The sequence below is a fragment of the Typopeltis vanoorti genome, chromosome 9 (genome assembly GCF_054136105.1).
Source record: "Typopeltis vanoorti isolate ZY-2024b chromosome 9, IOZ_Tvanoo_1.0, whole genome shotgun sequence".
Taxonomy (NCBI): domain Eukaryota; kingdom Metazoa; phylum Arthropoda; class Arachnida; order Uropygi; family Thelyphonidae; genus Typopeltis; species Typopeltis vanoorti.
In genome coordinates this window covers 134,467,481-134,489,969 of record NC_143557.1, presented here as the reverse complement: position 1 = coordinate 134,489,969, position 22,489 = coordinate 134,467,481, and the positions used below count along the sequence as shown (strand labels likewise).

General features: G+C 36.6%; 1 protein-coding gene across 1 annotated transcript in view; it reads right to left on the bottom strand.

Moving 5' to 3' along the window:
• The window catches only part of AlaRS (alanine--tRNA ligase, cytoplasmic), a 329,791-nt gene that overhangs the window by 39,950 nt on the left and 267,352 nt on the right, over nt 1–22,489 (bottom strand). Inside the window, exons 17-19 of the mRNA XM_090398495.1 lie at nt 18,183–18,291; nt 17,705–17,824; nt 13,105–13,224 (exon numbers count right to left, since the gene is read on the bottom strand). Coding sequence (XP_090254621.1) covers nt 13,105–13,224; nt 17,705–17,824; nt 18,183–18,291 — 349 coding nt within the window. The remainder of the gene's footprint in view (nt 1–13,104; nt 13,225–17,704; nt 17,825–18,182; nt 18,292–22,489) is intronic.

The window sequence follows — 22,489 nt, the reverse complement described above, 5'->3', positions numbered from 1 at the left end:
ATGAACAGCATACTAAGAGGAAAGTCATGTTTGAGCAACTGACTCACATTTTATAATAATGTTACCATGGATTTAGACAAGGAGAATGGATACACCATAGAAGACACCATAAACTGGAGAATATAAGAGATACAAGTAGTCCAGTTGAAGTGACTTGTGCAAACTTTGTTTGCTTACACTTGGATAAAGGATGAAACTAAGAATATAATTTCTTGGCATCTTTAATTTATAGTATAACGAAGTGAAAAAACTTTCAACATGTTTATCTAATCCATGGGTTGTATTTTAGTAATAAGGTGTTACACATTTTGACTACTTGTATATGGAAATATGACCTGCATTACTTCAACCTTGGTATCACTTCAGCATCTGGCTCTCACTGATGAGAACTTCAATAAAGGGTGAAACCAGTCTAGGTAGTGGCCCTTCCCATAATGCACAGCATTATACATGTCTGTAAGGATATGTGTGTTATATTATGGGATACTAAGGCAACTGATGTGAAGTCATTAGTCTCTATATACAAGTAGCCCAGTCGTGAAGTTACTTCACATGCAAATTTTGTTTGCTCACATGCAGATAAAGGATGAAAACAAGAATATAATTTCTTGACATCTTTAATTTATAGTATGACCAAGTGAAAAAACTTTCGACAAGAAATATTTCAGCTGTTTAGCACAATTTTTAGACAAGATGGCAAATTATTAACTGAATATGCAAAGCTATTATGGTGGGGAGTCAGCTGAATAAGTTTAAATAGAATAAGAGCATGGGTGGCTTGTGCATGGGCACTGCAGCACCCCCAATTTTTCTCGATATATAAATATATTTATTAACTTATTTACATTTGCTCATAATATTTAATTTTATAATCAATAATCCTATATAATTCTCTTATTTTGTATAAAAAATAATAAAAATCCATCTTGTAGCACTCAGCAGGGGGATGCTAGCAACACTGTATTTTCCAGTGCCATATTGCTACGCATGCAAGTATATGCACGTCATAGTAAGATGCGAGCTATTAGCGTAATGTGGCACTGTCTGTCGTGCAGTTCCACTCGTTTATATATAGTCTGCGCCAGTAGTAGAGTGTTGGTAATGCTTATCGTGTTTACTCCGTCTCTTTAAATATTTGGACATTACAATTAAAGGATTTAATTGTAATGTCCAAACATCCAAATTACAGCAAAAATTGTAAATCCATTTCTTTAATTACAACTAAAGGAATATATTAAACCGCTGTGTATAAATATATTATACACACTATACTTACAGTGTGCATGTATATTTGGAAAGTTGCAGCACCCCCACGATTTCAAGCCACGAGCCACCATTGGAAAAAATCAGTGAAAGCACCAAATTAGCTCTATAAAGACAGTGCCCAAACCGGTATTAACTGATGGATCTGATTGGTTGGTTGTTTTATAGTTTTTTGGCACAAAAATAACAAAGGTCATACTGTGGCATAGTAAAGGTTACAGCTATACATAAATGCATATACAAAAATTAAGCCAAGCAATGCAGCAAATACATATAAACAAAATTACTGCAATGGTCACAGAAACCCACAAGGTCAAAAGTTACAGCAGTACATAAATATTCAACAGCATACAAAGTAATAAACAAAATACATGTACAAAAACCAAGCCAAAGAATGCGGTATCTACATATAGATAAAATTATAGCAAATATTACAGCAGTACATAAACAATCAAAAAGGGATTATTATACATAATTCCTTTTTGACACAATATTAATATGCATGCATAAAAATTAAGTTTAGCAATGTAGGATGTACATATAAACAAAACTGCAACAAGGTTACACAAATACATAAGGTCAAAGGCTACAGCAATACATAATTATTCAAAAAACAAATGAGTAAATAATATATGTACAAAAGTTAAGTTAAGCAATGCAGTATCTACATATAAACAATACAGTCAAATATGTTTGTACAAATTTATTCTTTGTAGAAAGTTAAAAACATCATGAAATCTGCCTGAGTGTATAAGGCTTGGCTAGATAGGTAAAAACTTCATTCCTCTCTTGTGTAAAGTGCTGGCACCAGAATAGTGAGATGTGTATGGCATTTTTCACACATGGGTGGGTTATTAGCCCTCAGTAAATAATAATGTGTAAGATGACTGTGACCTATGCAGAACCTAACAAGAACAACTTCTTCTCTTCTCTTTATACATTGACTATAATGCCAATGCTTAATTTCAAGCTTAATATCATATAATTTGTTTATCAATGCTTCCTGCCATGATGACTGCCATTGAGCAATTAGCTTTGATCTCATAAACTGTCTGTATATCCTACTGTCAAATAGCACATGGAGAAAGAATGAGCTCATTTAGCAACTGCATCTGCAGTCTCATTTCTCTTACTTCCAATGTGGCTGGGAATCCAACACAAATGAACACCAAAATTAAGGATTTTCATTTTGTACAACTGATGCAACACTTTATAGAGCTGGATGTAAAGAGCTCAATGAGTCTGTATAAATTACACACTTTTGGAAGTGGTTTTCTTTTACATGCACAAGTGTAAGCTGAATAGAATGTAACTCTGCTGTATATAATAATTACTGCCATCAGGTGGGATCTTACTGCAATGGTCACAGAAACTGTGACTATTGCAGTAAGATCAGCATTGATCTGTACCTTATGCAGTAGAATTATCATCAGCAAATTCATTATATATACCTCAGGAAATGTACCAGATATTATAATAGTACTACATGAAAAGTTAATATTATTAGTAGCTTCCTATTGATGATTTTTCTCCAAATTTATCTATTATATTTATTGTCAGATCTTATATTTCTTTCTTCCAGGGACAATTCTAAATGCATTAAATCCAATTAGATCTTAGTCTTCCATTTAGTGTTTTTGATGCCCAGCAGTATCAAACAATATATTGTTAACCTTTTCTCTTCCAATTCTGTTTAAGTTGCCTACCACCTTAGATTAGCTTCTGCTCGTTTTGACATTGTTAGGTGCCAAACTGAACCTGTGAGAATACCATGCTTTCCCACTGGTTCAGGACACAAGAGTATAAAGAAAATTGGAAGAGAGGCAATTCCTTTTAGATTTTTAGATTCCATTTAGTGTTGAGGAGGATACGATTGAATTTCATACTGAAAAGAAGGGTGTGAAAGAAAGTTTGAAAGCGAATCGAAGTTGAGCAGCTTTCAGAGGTGAACTGTACATTCAAATACAAAAGCATTCAATAAAAAATGAAAGACTGAAAACAAGAACCAAATCATCAAGATTCAGTGGCAAACCCTGAAAAAAAAAAAAAAAAAACACTGAGTTATTCAACCAGAGAGGCATATGGTAAGGTTATCTGCAAGGATAGAAAAATCAGAACCCCCCCCATGGTAGACTTTGATTTAAAGAGGCAGTCAAGGAAAAGAAGAAAGCATATTGACTGCCTCTTTAACTAAAAGTCTACCATTTATGAGCCAAAGTAAGTCAGCTTGTGCTCATAAAGAATACAGAGAAAAATGTAAGAAAGCAAAGTATTGTGCAAAATTAGCTAAACAGAAGCCATGGGAAAACTTTAATAAAAACACAGAAAATAAATATCAGGATGGTGGTAAAATATTGTGAAGGCTATTTAAAAAGCTCAAAAATGGAAGAAAGGATACTGTAAAATTAGAGACGATAAAGATATGTATGGAGTAATTACTTTGAAAGACAACTGAATGAAACAAGCAGTAAGAACATGATTATAAAAAACACTCAACAGGAAAGCAGTCAGGAATAGATATTAATGTTTAAAGTAGAAAAAGCTGTCAAAAACCTAAAATGTGGAAAGGCAGCTGGAGTAGATGATATCTGAAATGCTCAAATATGGAGGTATAAAAGTTTTACAGTGGTTACACTGCTGCATAATTCAGAAGACCTAGTCAGAGGGTTGAATTCAGGATGACTGGACCAGAGCTCCATAATACCCATTTATAAAATAAGGGAAATAAAACAGAAAAATCTCTCTCGATTTCTCTCTCTACTGAATATTCTCAGTAAGATTTATGCAAGTCCATTTGAGAAGCAGCTAAAAAAATAGTGAATGGAAAACTTGGAGAAGAACAAACTGGATTCAGGCCAAACAGAAGTTGTCTAGATCAGAGTTTCACTTAAACTTAAAAACAAAACTTAAAAAAAAAAAAAAAAATGCTACGGTTATGTGGTGTAAATAGGACATTTAATCAAGTAAGTCAGCAGTTAAAACTGAAGAAGGTACAGGATGATAGTTTTCATGTAAAACTGAAGATGATGTGATGTTAAATCAGATGTGAGACAAGGATGTACATTATATTTCCACTGTTATTCATCATCTATATGGATCCCTTTATGAAGACAAGTGGCATTAAATCTGATATTGAAATCAAATATATTAATCTCATCTCTTTACTTTATGCAGATGATTTTATACTTCTAAAGAAATCCAACAGATTTATTTAGAAGTAAGATTCCCTGAATAAACTGAATAACTGTTGTAATAAATTTGGCATGAAAATCAGCAATGAAAAGACAAAGAAACACTGAAAACATCAACTGTATCCTGAAACATTTCAGCTATTTAGGGCACAATTTTTAGTGAAGATAGTAAATTAAATATGAAAATAGACAGCAGAATTAGCAAAGCTGATAGTCAAAACAGTATACTATCTGTACAAGAGTATTTAAACGAATTTCACTTATGGATCTGACAGCTGGGTTCGAAATAAAACACTTGATCAGAGATTGGAGAGCACAGATACTAGTTCTGAGAAAGATTAGGGAAGTGAACAGGTGTCATCAATGGCAGTATCATATAAAAAATGAGCCTATAAGGAAAGAACTTGCCATTGTTAGCATTCAGGAAAGTGTTAGAGATTTAATCTCAGATGTATGGTCACATAAACAGAATGATTACCAAAACAAGTGTTCTTTGCCAAGATTACAGGAACACCAAGATCTACGTGGATTAACACAGTACGAAGTGTCTTAGAAGACAGAAATATAAGATCTGGTAATATTGGAGTTTAACAGACAACAGATTAATTCAGAGGAAAATTGTTGATAGGAAGTTAGTGATTATGTAACTTTTTCATGTGGTACCATCATAACATCTTGTACACCCCTTGAGGGTACATGTGAGGAATTTGATAAGGATGATAGCTGCATAGACTATATTCAGAAGTCTGTAAACTTATACCAGTTTTCCATCACTCGCCTCCATTTTATAACTTCCAATGTTACTCTCTTAGATTTCTACACCTTCTTATTTTAAAAAGTTTATTATGCTTTCACTACTACTGATCAACATTTTTACTTTATAAATTTCACAAGTTTATTTTTTACTATACTTATTAAATAGCACTTGATGCACCAATGTTTAATGTACTTATAATAATGCAAATAAAAATTACAGCTGTAACAATGTACTCAGTAATGCTACAAATTCACCATGGCTAAATGAGAACTAGCAAGCAAACCTTAACCATTCAAATTTATGCAGAATTCTCATTTTTATTTCTTTAAAAGGGGGGGGGGGGATTCTTTGTTGCATTTAAAATTTTTTTCTTTTATTCTGAGACCTCCTATTCATATTAACTGATATTAGTGAAGATGCAAAGCAGTAAAATATTCACAGACATTAACACGTGAATACCATAGCACAACGAAATTAACAATTCATTAAGGATTAGCACCGAAATGATTTAAAAAACACATAAGAGGATTATGCATCTGAAGATAATTTTATTTCCTAAAAGAAAAAGTCCATTATTATATGAAGTGACAATCTTAAAAAAAAGTTCAAATCTGTTATATACTTTGCACTGTGGGCAAGATATTATAATTATTTAAAAGAAAGAACATGAGATATCTTGGAAAGAGAACCAACTATTAGTAAGTTGGAGCAGATGGGGATAGATATAGGGTTGGTAAGATGGATAGGAGGGTGGTTGAAGGAGAGATATCAAAGAGTGGTTTATTCAGGGGTGGAGTCAAAAAGACGTCTTGTGACTAGTGGAGTGCCGCAGGGCTCTGTTCTTGGACCACTGCTTTTCAATTTGTTCATCAATAATACTGGAAAGGATTTGAGAGGAAGTGTTCACTTGTTTGCTGATGATGCAAAGTTGGGTAGAGCAATTGTGAGTGCACAGGATGTCAAAATTTTACAGGATGATTTGGATAGTTTGGAGGACTGGGCTAGGAAAAATGGATGTCAGTTTAATGTGGCAAAGTGTAAGGTTATGCACTTTGGGGTGAAAAGAATAGCAGCAGTATATCGCATAGGTGGAACCGTACTCCAGGAGATTGATGAGGCCAGGGATTTGGGAGTGCTGGTGGATAGGGAGTTGAAGTTTAGGGGACACATTGCAAAAGTAACTAAAACAGCTCACCAAATCACTTGGCTTATGAAAAATACTTTAACATGCAGAGAGAAGCAAGTTGTTACTCCTCTGTATCGAGCCTTGATAAGACCCCATCTGGACTTCTGTGCCCAGTTATGGGCACCAGGGTTTCTTCGTGATGGGGAGGAAGTGGAGAGGGTCCAGAGACAAGTGACCAAGATGATAGCAGGTCTGTGGAATGAACCTTATGAGAATAGGTTGAGGATTTGTGGGTTGCAGAAATTGGACAATAGGCGAAGGAGGGGTGATATGATTGAGACATTCAAATTACTGAAGGGTTTTTATAAGATTGATCCAGAAGATATTTTTGAAAATATGACTGGTGGTGGGAGGACTAGGGGCCATGCATGGAAGCTGGGCAAGAGCATGGTTGACAAGGGTGTTAGAGCTAGGTTTTTTACTTGGAGAGTGGTGAATGAGTGGAATAAGCTTCCAGAGTCTGTTGTGGGTGCTACGACCGTGAATGAGTTCAAGGCAAGATATGATAGATACTGTGTGAATGTTGAATAGTTGTTCCAGACATGATGTTAGGGCTTCCCTCGATGAGTCTGTCGACTCCTTGAGTTTCCCGGAACAACAACAATAATAATAAGTGCAGTCAGGCTATTCAATTTTATTAAAAAATACTAAAAGGGAATAAATGGTTTCTACCTTCACCTTCAAATACAGTGCCTGTATTTGAAGGTGAAGGTAGAAACCCCAACATGTAGCACTGCTTATGTCTGATCTGGTGTTTTACAGAAAATATTGAGGAAGTTTCAATGAAATTTTACTACACTAATCAGGGATTAGGTTACAGACAATATAAGTGCAACTTTCGGTGGGACTGCATGTTGGTAGTATGTTCAATTAATGAAAGACTCATTTTTTTACTATGGTCTCCACATATATAGCTATGTTATCTTTTTTATTGTGCTGTGACTCTTCTTCTTTTTCTGCAGCTTCCCCCACTTAAGTGGGGTCACTGTTGTTGATGATGAGTCTCCTCGACATCCACCTGTCTTGGGCTGTCACCGCATCCAAGTTCTTCATCTTCAAGTCCTCTTCTACCAGATGCCTCCATCTCTTCTTTGGCTGCCCACACTTCCACCTTCCTTGCACATCCATCTGCATGACCCTTCTTCCCACATATTCGTTCTCCCTCCTCATCATATGACCAAACCATCTCAACCTTGCCTCCTGTATCTTCGCTCCTAAGTTCATAACTTTCACTGTTTCCCCTCACATAGTCATTTCTCAGATGATCCTTTCTGGTCACACCGCACATTCACCTAATCATTCTCATCTCTGCTACTTCCATCCTGCTGATGTTATTTTTCCTCAGGGCCACAGTTTCTATAGCATACGTCATAGCTGGCCTCCCTACTGTCCTATAGATTTTGCCTTTCAGATTGAATGACACCCTCTTATTGCATAACACTCCAGCCATCTCCCTCCAGTTCCTCCAATCTGCTTGTATCCTGCATCCCACTTCCTTCTCAGCTCCTCCATCTTCTTCCACTGTTGAACCTAAGAATCTAAAGTCCCTCACCTTCCTGATGATATTTCCTTCCAGCTCCAGATCTGTCTCCTGACCGCCGCCCACTGTGCAACACATATACTCTGTTTTACTTCTGCTCAGTCTCATACCTCTCTCTTTCAGTACTTTTCTCCATCTTTCCATTTTAGTTCCCGCTTCTTCTCTTGAATCTGCACACAGCAAGATGTCATCTGCATACAACATTGTCCAAGGCACATCTTCTCTCACCTCCTCTGTCACCACCTCCATCACAATATTAAACAGAAACGGACTTAATGCTGACCCTTGATGCAAGCCAACTGTTACTTGAAAACTTTTTGTCTGTCCCCGACAGGTCCGAACACTTTTCTTCACATTTCTGTACATCTCCAGCACCAACCTGACATATTTCTCCGGAACCTTCTTCTCCCTCAGATACCTCCAGACTTCTTGCCTTGGCACTCTATCGTATGCTTTCTCCAGATCAATAAATGCCAGATGTAGCTCCAGTTGTTTCTCTTGAAACTTTTCCATCATCTGCTACAACCCAAATATAACATCTGTTGTTGATCTATCAGGCATGAAGTCAAATTGTTCCTTTGCAATCTCCACCTCCTTCCTCAATCTTCCATCAAGAACCCTTTCTAGGATTTTCATTGTGTGAGACATCAACTTTATTCCTCTGTAATTTTTACAGTCTTGTGCATCCCCTTTATCCTTGTAGATGAGAACAAGAGTACTCTTCCTCCATTCCTCAGGTATATTTTCCTGTTGGCAAACTTTCATGAACAGGTCCCACAGCAAGTCAATTCCCTCTTCCCCCAGTGTCTTCCATGCCTCCACTGGAATCCTGTCAGGGCCTACCGATTTTCCATTCCTCATCCTCTTCATGGCCTCTGTCACTTCCACGCTACTGATGTTCTGCACCATCCCCTCAGAAAGCTGCCCATCTTCTCTGTAAGTCCTTGCATTTTCCTCATTCAAAATTCCCTCAAAGTATATTCTCCATCTGCTTCTTATGTCCACATCCCTCCATAATACTCTTCCTTCAGCGTCTTTGATCTGTCTCACATGTAAGATGCCCTTTGCTGCTTTATTTCTACATTTTGCTAGTTGGTAAATTTTTCTCTGTCCTTCCTTTGTTTCCAATTGATCATACAGATCTTGATATGCCGTGGCCTTCGCCTGTGCCACAACCCTCTTGGCTTCTTGCTTTCTCTCTCTGTCCTTTTCCACTCTTAAAAAAATGAATAGTTAGCTATGTTATCTTTTTTTCTTGTGCTGTGACTGAAAGGGTTAAATAAGAGAACTAAAACACGAAGAGATATGAGCAATGCACCCACTGATAAATGTAATAAAACTAATCTCAAGACGAAACTGAATATATACTGACTGTGAATAGAATTGTCATCATCATCATCATCATCAAATTCCTGCCATGTACCCTCAAGGGGTGTACAGGATATGATAGTACTACATGAAAAAAATTACATCATTATTAATTTCCTATCTACAATTTTCCTCCAAATCAGTCTGTTACTTGTCAAGACTCCAACATTATCAGATCTTATAATTCTATCGTCTAAAGCACTTTGTATCGTATCAATCCACCTATATCTTGGCCTTCCTCTGGGTCGTTTTGCTGCCATCCTGGCAGAGAACACTTGTTTTGCTAATCTTTCCTCGCCCAATCTATTTAAGTGACCATACCACCTGAGATTAGCTCTGCTAACACATTCCTGGTTGCTGACAATGTCAAGTTCTTTCCTAATATCCTCGTTTTTGATATGATATTGCAATTGATGCCATCTGTTCACGCCTATAATCTTCCTCAGGACTCTCATATCTGTGGTCTCTAGTCTTTGGTCAAGTGTTTTACTTCTGACCCAGCTCTCAGATCCATAAGTTAAAACTGGTTTGAACACTGCCTTGTATACAGCTAATTTAGTGTTGCGACTAATTTCTCTCTTATTCCATATGAATTTATTCAATTGACTTCCCACCATACCAGCTTTGCTGATTTTGTTGTCTATTTCTATTTTTAATTTACCATCTTCAGTAAAAATCGTGCCTAAATAGCTGAAATGTTTTACTTGTTCCACAGGTTCTCCATTCACAACACAGTTGACATTTTCAATGATTCTGCCTAATTTCATTGTCTTTGTCTTTTTATTGCTGACCTTCATACCATATCTATTACAACAGCTATTCAATTTAGTCAGAGAATCTTGCAGACTTGTAGCAGATTTATTTAGAAGTATAACATCATCCACATAAAGCAAAGAGCTGACATTAACATCTCCAATTTTGATAACAGGTTTAAAACCACTTTCCTTCATAATGTGATCTATATATAGATAATGAATAACAGAGGGGATAATGTACATCCTTGTCTCACACCAGATTTAACATTAAACCATCTTCGTGTGCTTCCTTCAATTCTGACTGCTGACTTACAACTCAAATAAAGACTAAGCATTGCTTGGTATAATGCCCCATTCACACCATATAACTGCAGCGTATTGAATAGCTTCTCTCTTGGCACCTTGTCATATGCCTTTTCCAGATCGACAAAACTTGAATACAGATCTTTGTTATATTCCCATGCTTTCTCGACTATTTGTCGTAAAGTGAAGATCTGATCCTGACAGCCTCTATTTGGCCTGAATCCAGCTTGTTCTTCACCAAGCTTTTCTTCCACAATTCTTCTCAACCGTTTCTCAAGTATACTTGCATAGATCTTGCCAGGAATACTCAGTAGGGAAATACCTCTGTAATTCTCACATGCAGTTTTATTTCCCTTTTTATATATGGGTACTATGAGAGCTCTACTCCAATCATCGGGAATTCGTCCCTCTGTCAAGGCTTTCTGAACTATGCAGTGCAGCCACTGTAATACTCTTATACCACCATACTTCAGCATTTCTGGTCGAATATCATCTACTCCTGCTGCCTTTCCACATTTCAAGCCTTTGATGGCTTTTTCTACTTCAAGTATGGATATGTATTCCGGACTGCATGCCTGGTCAGTGTTTTTTACCACTGTGCTGTCATCACTGCTTGTTTCATTTTGCAGTTTTTCAAAGTAATTACTCCATACTTCAAGGATATCTTTTTCTCCCGTTTTCATGTCACCTTTATCATCTCTAATTCCTTTTACAGCACTCTTTCCTCCATTCTTAAGTTTCTTCAACAACCTCCAGAATATTTTGCCACCTTCTTGATATTTATTTTCTATATTCTTGCCAAAGTCCTCCCATGACTTTTGTTTAGCTAGTTTTACACAGTGTTTAGCATTCTTGCATTTGTCTCTATATTCTCTAAGAGCAAAAGCTGACTTATTTGTCAGGAACTTTTGGTATGCTTTCTTCTTTTCCTTCACTGCCTCTTTAACTTCCTCTGTCCACCAGGGAGTTCTGATTTTTTTTATCCTTACAGACAACCTCACCACATGCCTCTCTGGCAGAATCAATCAATGTTTTCTACAGAGTTTGCCACTGAATCTCCAAGGTTTGATTCCTGTTCTCAAACTCTTTCATTTTTTCTTCAATAATCTTTGTGTATTTTAGTCTACAGTTCACATCTGAGAGCTGCTCAACTTTTATTCGCTTTAAAACTTTCTTACATGTTATTCTTTTCAATATGAAATTCAATTTTATCCTGCTCAAGACTAAATAGTGATCACTTCCAATTTCAAATCCTCTGTACACTCTGGTGTCCTGCACCAGGGAGAAAACATCACTATCAACAATAACATAGTCAATGAGACTTTTCTTATTCCTTGCCTCTTCTCTCCATGTGAATTTGTGCACATTTTTATGTTGGAACATGGTGTTAGTAATAACCAGTCCATGTCCTTAGCAGAAATCCAACAGATATTTGCCATTATTATTAGCTTTGCTCTTTTCTCCAAATTTTCCCAAAATATTTTTGTATGTCTCACAATCATTTCCTAATCTGCTATTTAGATCCCCAACAAGGACCAACTTTTCATTTTTCATTGTGTCAGTTGCTTTTTCTAAAGCCTCAAAAAATTCCTCCACTTCTACCTTTGTAGAACCTTCTGTGGGACCATAGAAGGCATAAATAAGTCTCATTGTCCAGTTCCCCATTCTCATATTTGCCCACATTGCTCTACTTGAGACTGCCTGCCATTCAAGAAGATTAGCCTCGTATTTTGTGTTGAATACTATGGCTACTCCTCCTTTTCCTTGATTGTCATTGCCTGAATATAACATTTTGTATTTATTGCTCAGAAAGAGCTCACCAGTTTTGGTCTTTTTTGTTTCAGTCACCCCTATTATGTCGATCTGGTACTTATCTAATTCCTCAGCTAGCTCCATTTCTTTGCCATTCAGGCTTCTTACGTTGATAGTACCGATCTTTAACTCTGGTGATGTTGAGTTGGGGTTTATTTTCAGATTTGTTCCAGTAGCTGACTTTTCGCTGTTCGCCCTGGTTCCCCGGCGAAAACAACGGGGGCCTTGTTTAACCGGGCGACGCCCCAGCAGGCATGAAATTTTGTCATGTTGTACCATCATTCCATATTTTGGTTTAACCAATAAGAATACAATTTGGTCGGCTAAATCCCAAATTGCCAGCCCATCCTCGTCCGTTCAGTATCCAAGTAGATACCCAACAGGGTGCACCACGAGAAGGTGAGGATTGGACATTAGGTCAGAAGCCCTGGTCGGTTCTCCGCAATGATGAGATTGCATTAAAGAATATTTTAAATGATTGAATCACTGGAATGTATCATTACAAATGTTTAAAAACAATGTTTTAAATTGTTTCAATTTGTTTTCTATATTTATTTATGCTATTTAGCATGAACAGTTTGGTTTTAGCTTTTTTTTTTTTATCACTTAACATCACATTATAAACATTTCTGGCATATATGGTAAAAATATTATCTATCAGATATAAGCTTTAGAGGACAATCTGACTTATGGACAGCTCTCCAGAACGGAACCCATCCATAAGGGACTGTACATGATTCCACAACTTAACTTTTAAGTAGTGGAATATTACATCAGTTGATGCTAAAAGTCATTATGAAGCTATCGATTACTTTTCAACCTCTGTAAAAGTTTCATACCTGGCTTACTAGCTATAAAATATGATTATTTTATTCTTCTTTAGAATGATAATAGCTATTTACTGAAAAAAATAATAAATGTCTCCTTACTTCTTGCAACACAGCAGCTTTGTTGGCACGATCCATGTCATCTAACTGTTTCTTTAGATTTTTAAGATTTGTTCTCATTTCTTCCTTCTTCCAGTATGAAATGCTTGACTGAGAAATTTCCTGAAACATAAATTGCTGATTATGACAGGCCATTTGAGATATAAAACAATTAGAACACTTATTCTTTCTAATTGTTTAGAAACAATAATGTTTTAACATAGGCAAAAAACCACGTGCATAATCTAGCATGTGAATGCACAATAAATGGTTTCATAAACTAATGTGATATGAGGATGCCAATCAATATCTTATTCAAGAATATTATTCATCGCATCAGCACAGTTTGTTGTAGCTGGACAATGAGACTTATTTGTGCCTAAGGTAGAAGTGGAGTAAATTTTTGTGGCCTTAAGAAAGCAACTGACACAAAAAACAGGAAAAGTAGGTCCTTGTTGGGGATCTAAATAGCAGAGTAAGAAATAACTGGCTAACATACAAAAATATTTTGTATGTTTCTAACACAATGAACCAACATAAAAATGAGAATACATTCACAGAAAGAAGAGGAGGAATACGAAAAGTATTATTGACTATGTTATTGTTGAAAGTGAAATTTTCTCACTGGTGAAGGACACTAGAATGTACAGATTATTTGAAACTGAAAGTGATCGCCATTCAGTTTTGAGCAGGATAAAACTGAATTTCATATTGAAAAGAAGAGCATATAAGAAAGTTTTAAAGCGAATAACAGTTGAGCAGCTCTCAGATGTGAACTGTAGACTAAAATACACAAACATTATTGAAGAAAAAATGAAAGAGTTTGAAAACAGGAACGAAACCTTGGAGATTCGGTGGCAAGCTTGAAGAAAACACTGCTTGATTCGACCAGAGAGCATGTGGTGAGGTTGTCTGCAAGGATAGAAAAATCAGAACTCCATGGTATACAGAGGAAGTTAAAGTGGTAGTAAAGGAAAAGAAGAAAGCATATTGAAAATGCCTGGCATAAAAGTCATCTTGTACTCTTAGAGAATACAGAGACAAATCAAAGAAAGCTAAACAAAAGTTATGGGAAGACTTTGGTAAGAACATACATATCAAGAAGGTGGCAAGATCTTCTGGAGGTTGTTGTAGAAGCTCAGAAATGAAGGAAAGAGTGCTGTAAAAGGAATTAGAGATGATAAATATGACATATTTCCCTACTGAGTGTTCCTGGTAAGATTTATGCTAGTATACTTGAGAAATGGTTGAGAAGAATTGTGGAAGAATAGCTTGGTGAAGAACAAGCTGGATTCAGACTAAATAGAGGATGTCAGGATCAGATCTTCACTTTATGACAAACAGTTGAGAAATCATGTGAATATAACAAATATCTGTACTAAGTTTTGTCGATCTGGAAAAGGCATGTGACAAGGTGCCAAGAGAGAAGCTATACAATACGCTACAGTTATATGGTGTCAATGGGACATTGTCTTTATTTGAGTTATAAGTCAGCAGTTAGAATTGAAGGAAGTAAAGGAAGATGGTTTAATGTTAAATCTGGTGTGAGACAAGGATGTACATTATCCCTTCTCTTATTCATTATCTATATGAATCATATTATGAAGGAAAGTGGTATTAAACCAGATATCAAATTTGGATATGCTAATGTCAGCTCTTTGTTTTATGCAGACAATGTTATACTTCTAAATAAATCTGCTACAAGTCTGCAAGATTCCCTGATTAAATTGAATAACTGTTGTAATAGATATGGTATGAAGGTCAGCAATAAAAAGACGAAGACAATGAAAATGAGAAGAATCGTTGAAAATGTCAACTGCATTGTGAATGGAGAACCTGTGGAACAAGTAAAACATCTCTGCTACTTAGGCACGCTTTTTAGTGGAGATGGTAAATTAAATATGGAAATAGGCAACAGAATCAACAAAGCTGGTCTGGTAGGAAGTCAATTGAATAAATTCATATGGAATAAGAGAGAAATTAGTCAAAACACTAAATTAACTGTATACAGACTGTGTTCAAACCAGTTTTAACTTATGGATTTAAGAGCTGAATCAGAAGTAAAACACTTGACCAAAGACTAGAGACCACAGATATGAGAGTCCTGAGAAAGATTAGAGGCATGAACAGATGGCATCAATGGCAATATCATATTAAAAACGAGAAAATTAGGAAAGAATTTGACATTGTCAGCATCCAGGAATGCATTAGTAGAGTTAATCTCAGGTGGTATGGTCACTTAAGCAGAATGGGCAAGGAAAGATTAGCAAAACAAGTGTTCTCTGTCAGGTTGAGAGGAAAACGGCCCAGAGGAAGACCAAGATATAGGTGGATTGATACGGTACGAAGTGCCTTAGATGATAGCAATATAAGATCTGATAATGTTGGAGTCTTGACAAGTAACCGACCGATTTGGAGGAAAATTGTAGATAGGAAGTTAGTAATGATGTAAATTTTTCATGTAGTACTATCATATCCTGTACTGTGTGCCATGAGGGTACATGGGAGGAATTTGATGATCATAATGAAATATGACAAACTCTGGAGGAAAAAATATCCTTGATGTACAGATTAATTACTTTGAAAAATTGCTAAATGAAATAATCAGTGACAGCATTGTGGTAAAAAAATACTCAAGAGGGATGTAGTCAGTTGAATACATATCCATACTTTAAGTAGAAAAAAAGCCATCAGAGGCCTGAAATATGGAAAGGTAGGAGAGTAGATGATATTCGACCAGAAATGCTCAATTATGGAGATATAAGAGTCTTGCAGTGGCTGCACTGCATAGTTCAGAAGGCCTAGACAGAGGGACGAATTCCAGATGATTGGAGTAGAACTCTCATAGAACCTATATATATAAAGGGAAATAAAACAATGTGAGAATTACAGGGGTATTTCATTACTGAGTGTTCCTGGTAAGTATACTTAAGAAACAGTTGATAATGATTGTGGAAGGGAAGCTTGGCAAAGAACAAGCTGGATTCAGGTCAAATAGAAGTGGTCAGGATCAGATTTTCACTTTACAATAAATAGATGAGAAATTGTGGGAATATAACAAAGATCTGTATTAAAGTTTTGTAGACCTGCAAAAGCATATGACAAGGTGCCAATAGAGAAGCTATTCAATATGCTACAGTTATATGGTGTCAATAGGGCATTATATCAAGCAATACTTAGTCTTTATTTGAGTTTTGCAAGTCAGCAGTTAGAATTGAAGGAAGTACAGGAAGATTTTTTGATGTTAAATCTGGTGTCAGACAAGGATGTACATTATCCCTTCTCTTATTCATCATCTATATGGATCACATTATGAAGGAAAGTGGTATTAAACCTGACATCAAAATTGGAGATGTTAATCTCCGCTATTTGCTTTATGCAGATAATGTTATACTTCTAAATAAATCCACTACAAGTCTGCAAGATTCCCTGGCTAAGTTGAATAACTGTTGTAATAGATATGGTATGAAGGTCAGCAATAATAAGACAAAGACAATAGAAATAGGCAGAAGCATTGAAATTTTCAACTGCCTCATGAATGGAGAAAGTATAGAACAAGTAAAATATTTCAGCTACTTAGGCACAATTTTTGGTGAAGATGAGCTAGTATGGTAGGAAGTCAAATGAATGAATTTATATGGAATACGAGAGAAATTAGTCAAAACATTAAATTAGCTGTATATAAGACAGTGTTAAAGCCAAATTTAACTTATGGATCTAAGAGTTTTCAGTTAGAAAACACTTGACTAAAGACCACTGATATGAGAGTTCTGAGAAAGATTAGGGGTGTGAATGTATGGCATCAATGGCAATTTCATATTAAAAACGAGGATATTAGGAAAGAACTTGACATTGTTCGCATCCAGGAATGTGTTAGCAGAGCAAATCTCAGGTTGTATGGTCACTTAAACAAAATGGGAGAGGAAAGATTAGCAAAATAAGTGTTCTCTGCCAGGTTGATAGTAAAAAAAAAAAACCTAGAGAATGACTAATATATAGTTGGGTTGATAGAGTAAAAAGTGCCTTAAAAGACAGAAATATAAGATCTGATAATGTTAGACAGATAATGTACTGTCATAATCATGTAGTACTGTCATAATATCCTGTACATGTCAGGAATTTGATAATGGTGATGATGACCTACTTGTCAGAATTCAAGTAGTAATTCAACTTGTAATTCAAGAAAATTTGAATTCACTGAGTGGAACAAAAGACACCAAGTATTCCAACATTAATTCACATAAATCCATGTGTTAATCTTTCTGATTGCTAAAAAATTATTATTCAACTACTTTGAGATAGGAAGCATGCATTGAGAGCTATTTTAAATGACCAGATTCCTGTAGTACCATATTCAACATCGTATTTATTAGCATTGTAATATTGTATATTGCTTTTTTTTTTTTAATGCAATTTTTAAAGAATGACACAAGTCATGTTATATAAATACATATATTTATTCATCTTAAATTCGGCTCTGATTTCTTTCCAGACACAAATTATTTCTCATGTATGTGTAACCTGACAAAGTCAGTATTTAACCGTATACCCGCCCCTGCCAAACACAGAATTTTGAAATAAAAAGTTTAAAAGACGAACTTACTTCAGTCAGTTCAACAATTTTTTTCACCATTTCCTTTTCATTAACATTTCTGTTATTATTTGCAATGAGTTTTTGGAGTTTCTCAACCTCATGCTGAAAGAGTCCAGCTCGCTTCTGTGCCTAAAAGAAAATTTAGTTTGCTATAAATAAAATTCCATTTATAACATTAATCCATTTACATCGCTACTGGCTTACTAGAGCTGCAGCAGTGAGTTTATTAACAAATAAATATGAAAAACAAAAACTATATATATTAGTTTTTACGTACATAGTGAACAAATAGAAGTAAACCATCAGAAACATACACATACATGCACAAATATAGTATTCCCTTTAATGTATAAATTTCTGCAACAAAAGATTTCTATTTAAATTGAAACTTAGCAAACATTTAAAGATTGTCATTCGTAAAACTTTTAATTAAACTTTTAATTAATTAAAATATTAAAAATGAAGGTATAAAAAAAATTTCAATTACCTTAGCTGCCTCTGGTCCAGTAACAGCGACGATTCTTCTAATACCTTTGGCAATGGCTTCCTCACTAGCTATGACAAAGTTTTCTATGTGACCACTGCGTTTTAAGTGGCTAAAGAAATACATATTAGATATTATTGTATCAAAAATTCACTTAATTCATATAGTGAAATTAATACTAAACAATTTGTAAAAAATTTAACTCCAAAAAGCAATATTTCATATTTCCTAATTTTCTTAATTTAGTTAAATAAGAGAGCAAAACACCGAGACCAATACATATTATCTATTTAATAGTTGAGGCTCACAATCTCATAAAAACAAAATATGTCTGGATAAGATGCTATTTATAGGATTTCAAAGTAGAAAAAAAATGAAATAAATTTTTAATATATATTATATCCATCAGATTTATTTTGTTCTTGTGAGTCAGCATTGTTAAATATTTAATACAAGTAATTACTAACAACTAAGCTTTCTACATCCAACAAAATTATCTTTACACTCTTTGTTCCAAATGTCAACTGGAGTATTTAAGATAATAATTTTGTTGGACGTAGAAAGGCTTAGAATCCTATCCATACAAGGTAGTAGCTTATTATTACTATTATTACAGGCAACTCCAGGGAGTCATTAGACTCATCGAGGGAGGCCCCAAATCATATTCATCACAACTATTCGACATTCATACAGTATCTATCATACCTCGCCTTAAACTCATTCACTGTCACAGCATCCACCACAGACTCAGGGAGCGCATTCCACTCATTCACTACTCTAAAAGTAAAGAACCCAGCTCTAACACCTTTACTAACCACACTTTTGCCCAGTTTCCATGAATGTCCTCTAGTCCTCCCACAACCAGCCCTGTTCTCAAAAATATCTTCTGAATTAATTTTATAGAAACCCTTCAATAATTTGAATGTCTCAATCATATCTCCCCTCCTCCGCCTATCAACCAATTTTTGTAACCCACAAATCCTCAACCTGTTCTCATACGGTTCATTCTACAGACCTGCTATCATCTTGGTCACTCGCCTCTGGATCCTCTCCACCTCCTCCCCATCAAGAAGAAACCTAGGTGACCAAATCTGAGCACAGTAGTCGAGATGGGGTCTTATCAAGGCTCGATACAGAGGAACAATAACCTGCTTGTCTCTGTTTGTCAATGTATTCTTCAGCAACCAAGTGATTTGATGAGCTGATTTGCCCACTTTTGCAATGTGTCCCCTAAATTTCAATTCCTTATCCACCAACACTCCTAAATCTCATGCCTCATCAATTTCCTGGAGCACGGTTCCACCAATGCAGTAAACTGCCTCCAATCTTTTCACCCCAAAATGCATAACCTTACATTTTGCGACATTAAATTGACATCCATTCTCCCTAGCCCAGACCTCCAATCTATCCAAATCATCCTGCAAGATTTTGACATCTTCTGTACTCACTATTGTCCTACCCAACTTTGCATCATCAGCAAACAAATGAACTGTTCCTCTCAGATCCTTTCCTATATCATTTATGAACAAATTAAACAGCAGTGGTCCAAGAATAGAACCTTGTGGCACACCACTAGTCACAGGCCGTCTTGTGGACTCTACTCCTGAGTAAACCACTCTCTGATATCTCTCCATCAACCACCCTCCAATCCATCTCACCAACCCTATGTCCATTCCAATATGCTGCAATTTACTGATTAGAATTCCATGTGGTATCCTGTCAAAGGCCTTAGCAAGGTCCAGTAGAATCACTGTAAACCCATTACCCTACCAGTTCAGCCGTCACTGTGTTATAATACGTGAGCAAGTTACTGAGGCATGACCTACTCTTCACAAAAACCATGCTATCCCCAATACAGTATCCCATTTTCTTCTATCCAATCTTGTATTTTCCTCTTGACTATTTTCTCTAAGACCTTGATAATGATTCCTGTTATGCTGATTGGCCGGTAATTTTCAACAGCCTTGGAACCACCTTTGTGCAGTGGAACTATTTTTCCCTCTTTCCACCCCCTTGGGACTGACCCAGTCCTGAGGCTCAAATTAAACAAGATGGTCAAGGGCACTGACAATTCTTTGGCCGCTTCACGTACGACACGAGCTGGTATACCATCCAATCCCACAGATGTATTGACATTGAGGTTCTGTAATAGACTAGTTACCTCTGCTTCATTCATCACAATTCCAGTATAAGCTGTTGGTTCTTCCATTTCTGCAAAGTCACCACCTGGATGATATACTCTTGCAAAGTGCTCGCTCAGTAATTCCACAACATCGACTGATTCGGTTACCTCCCTACCCTCAGCATTTTTTAAGATCATTCTACCATGAGCATTTTTCCTTTTACTTGCAACATATTGAAAAAACTGTTTGGGATTCTCTTTAGCCTGCATGGCCAATTTCCTTTCGTAATCTGCTTTTGCTTTTCTTACCACCCTTGTTACCATCCTGGCCTGAGCTTTATACTGTTCCTGCACCTGATGGTCACCCTTCTCCTTAAATTCCCTCCACAATTGTTTCTTTTTTTGCAGCTCAAGCTTAATAGTGTTATTCATCCATTTAACCCCTACTTGATTTATTATTCGGACTCTTGGGATACAGTCAACCATTGCCTCCTGCAAACAGTTCTTAACCACCTCCCATGCACTATCAACATCCAGCCCTTGCAGTTTTACATGCCATGGCATTGAGCCAAGCACACACCTAAGCTTGTCATACTTACCAGCCCGGTAATTCCACATGTACCCTGTCTTAATTGTAAATTCGACTCCTTTAGCCACCTCCCAAGTCATGACCTTATGGTCACTCTCACCAATTGGTGGCAACATGGTCATGTTCGTTACAGCTACATTCTCAGCTGCAATTACTAGGTCTACCACTCTCTGCCCCCTGGTATTTTCCAAGACATGTTGCTGTAGATAGTTGTCCCTTAATAACTGCATAAAATCCAATTCCTTCCTCCCATGTGCCCTCTCCTCTTTCCAGTCAATGTTACCATAATTGAAATCACCCATAATAATTACCCTCCTTCCACTCATTTCTTCTATTTGCTTATACATACTATCCCCACCATCCACTCCATCACCCGGTCTATAGCAGCACCCAATTGTATATTTTGTTCTGCTAGATTCTATCTCACACCAAACAGCCTCAAATGTGCTTTTTTCCCCATCCTGCAGTTCAACTTCTATACCCCTTGGCTGAAGCTCATCAGCTATCATCAATAACACTCCTACCCCCTTCACCCTGTCACTCCTGAACACGCTATACCCATCGCATTCAATCCCACTAGCTTTATCATCTTCTGTCAGCCATGTTTCACTAATACCGACAACCTGTGGCCTGGAAGTGCCAACCATGGCCAAAAACTCTTCCTTCTTGTTCCTAATACTCCTGGCATTAGTGTACATGAATCGCAGAAGCCCATTTGTCCCATCCCTACTTTGATGCCTTATACTAACTATCCCATTCTGATTTGTTGTCTGTCGTACTCGCCCGGGCATAATATACTCATTCATACACTTAACTGCCCCCCCATAAAGTCTGCATATCTACTTCCCCCCTCTTAATAAATCTAGTTTCCCTGAGTCTGTACATCCACTTCCACATCATTCATCAACACTCTTTCAAGTCTCCGTACACCAACTCCATTCAAATGTAACCCATCCATCTTATATAAGTCCTTTCGCCCATCGAACTCATTCCACACATCCACAAATTCCACACCACTCTCCATGCATAACCCACGCATAAAGTCATTGGCAATTATGGCCCTCCTTCTAAACACTTCGCTGTCATACCGCGGTAAGATACTCATAATCCTAACTCTCTCACTCTTCTCTTTTGCTACCTTAAACAACTCCCTCACATCCTCTATCATTTCCATTTTGTCCTCTTTCAAATCATTCGTTCCTGCCACGATTATCATCTCTTTCACCCTCTGTTTTTGCAGTCGAATAGATTCGCTGACGTCCTTTATGTTCGCACCCGGCTGGTACGACTTCGTTAAACTCTCAATTATTATGCCTCTTAATAGCGAATCCCCATACAGCACTCGCTCCTTCATTTTATTGACGTTTACGAACATTCTATTATTTGCCGTCACAGACTTCCGCCGGTTATTTGTCGGTACGTTCAACACACATTTTTCCATACGCACCAGTTGTCTTTTGGCTCTGTGTATCGCACCATTCAAACGGGCAATTTTGCTACCCGCATTTACCTCACCATTTTCATTATCGATCAAATCATCCATTCTTTCTGTGTTTCTACCTTCATTTACACTTTCAGCGACGCTCTCACACCTATCTG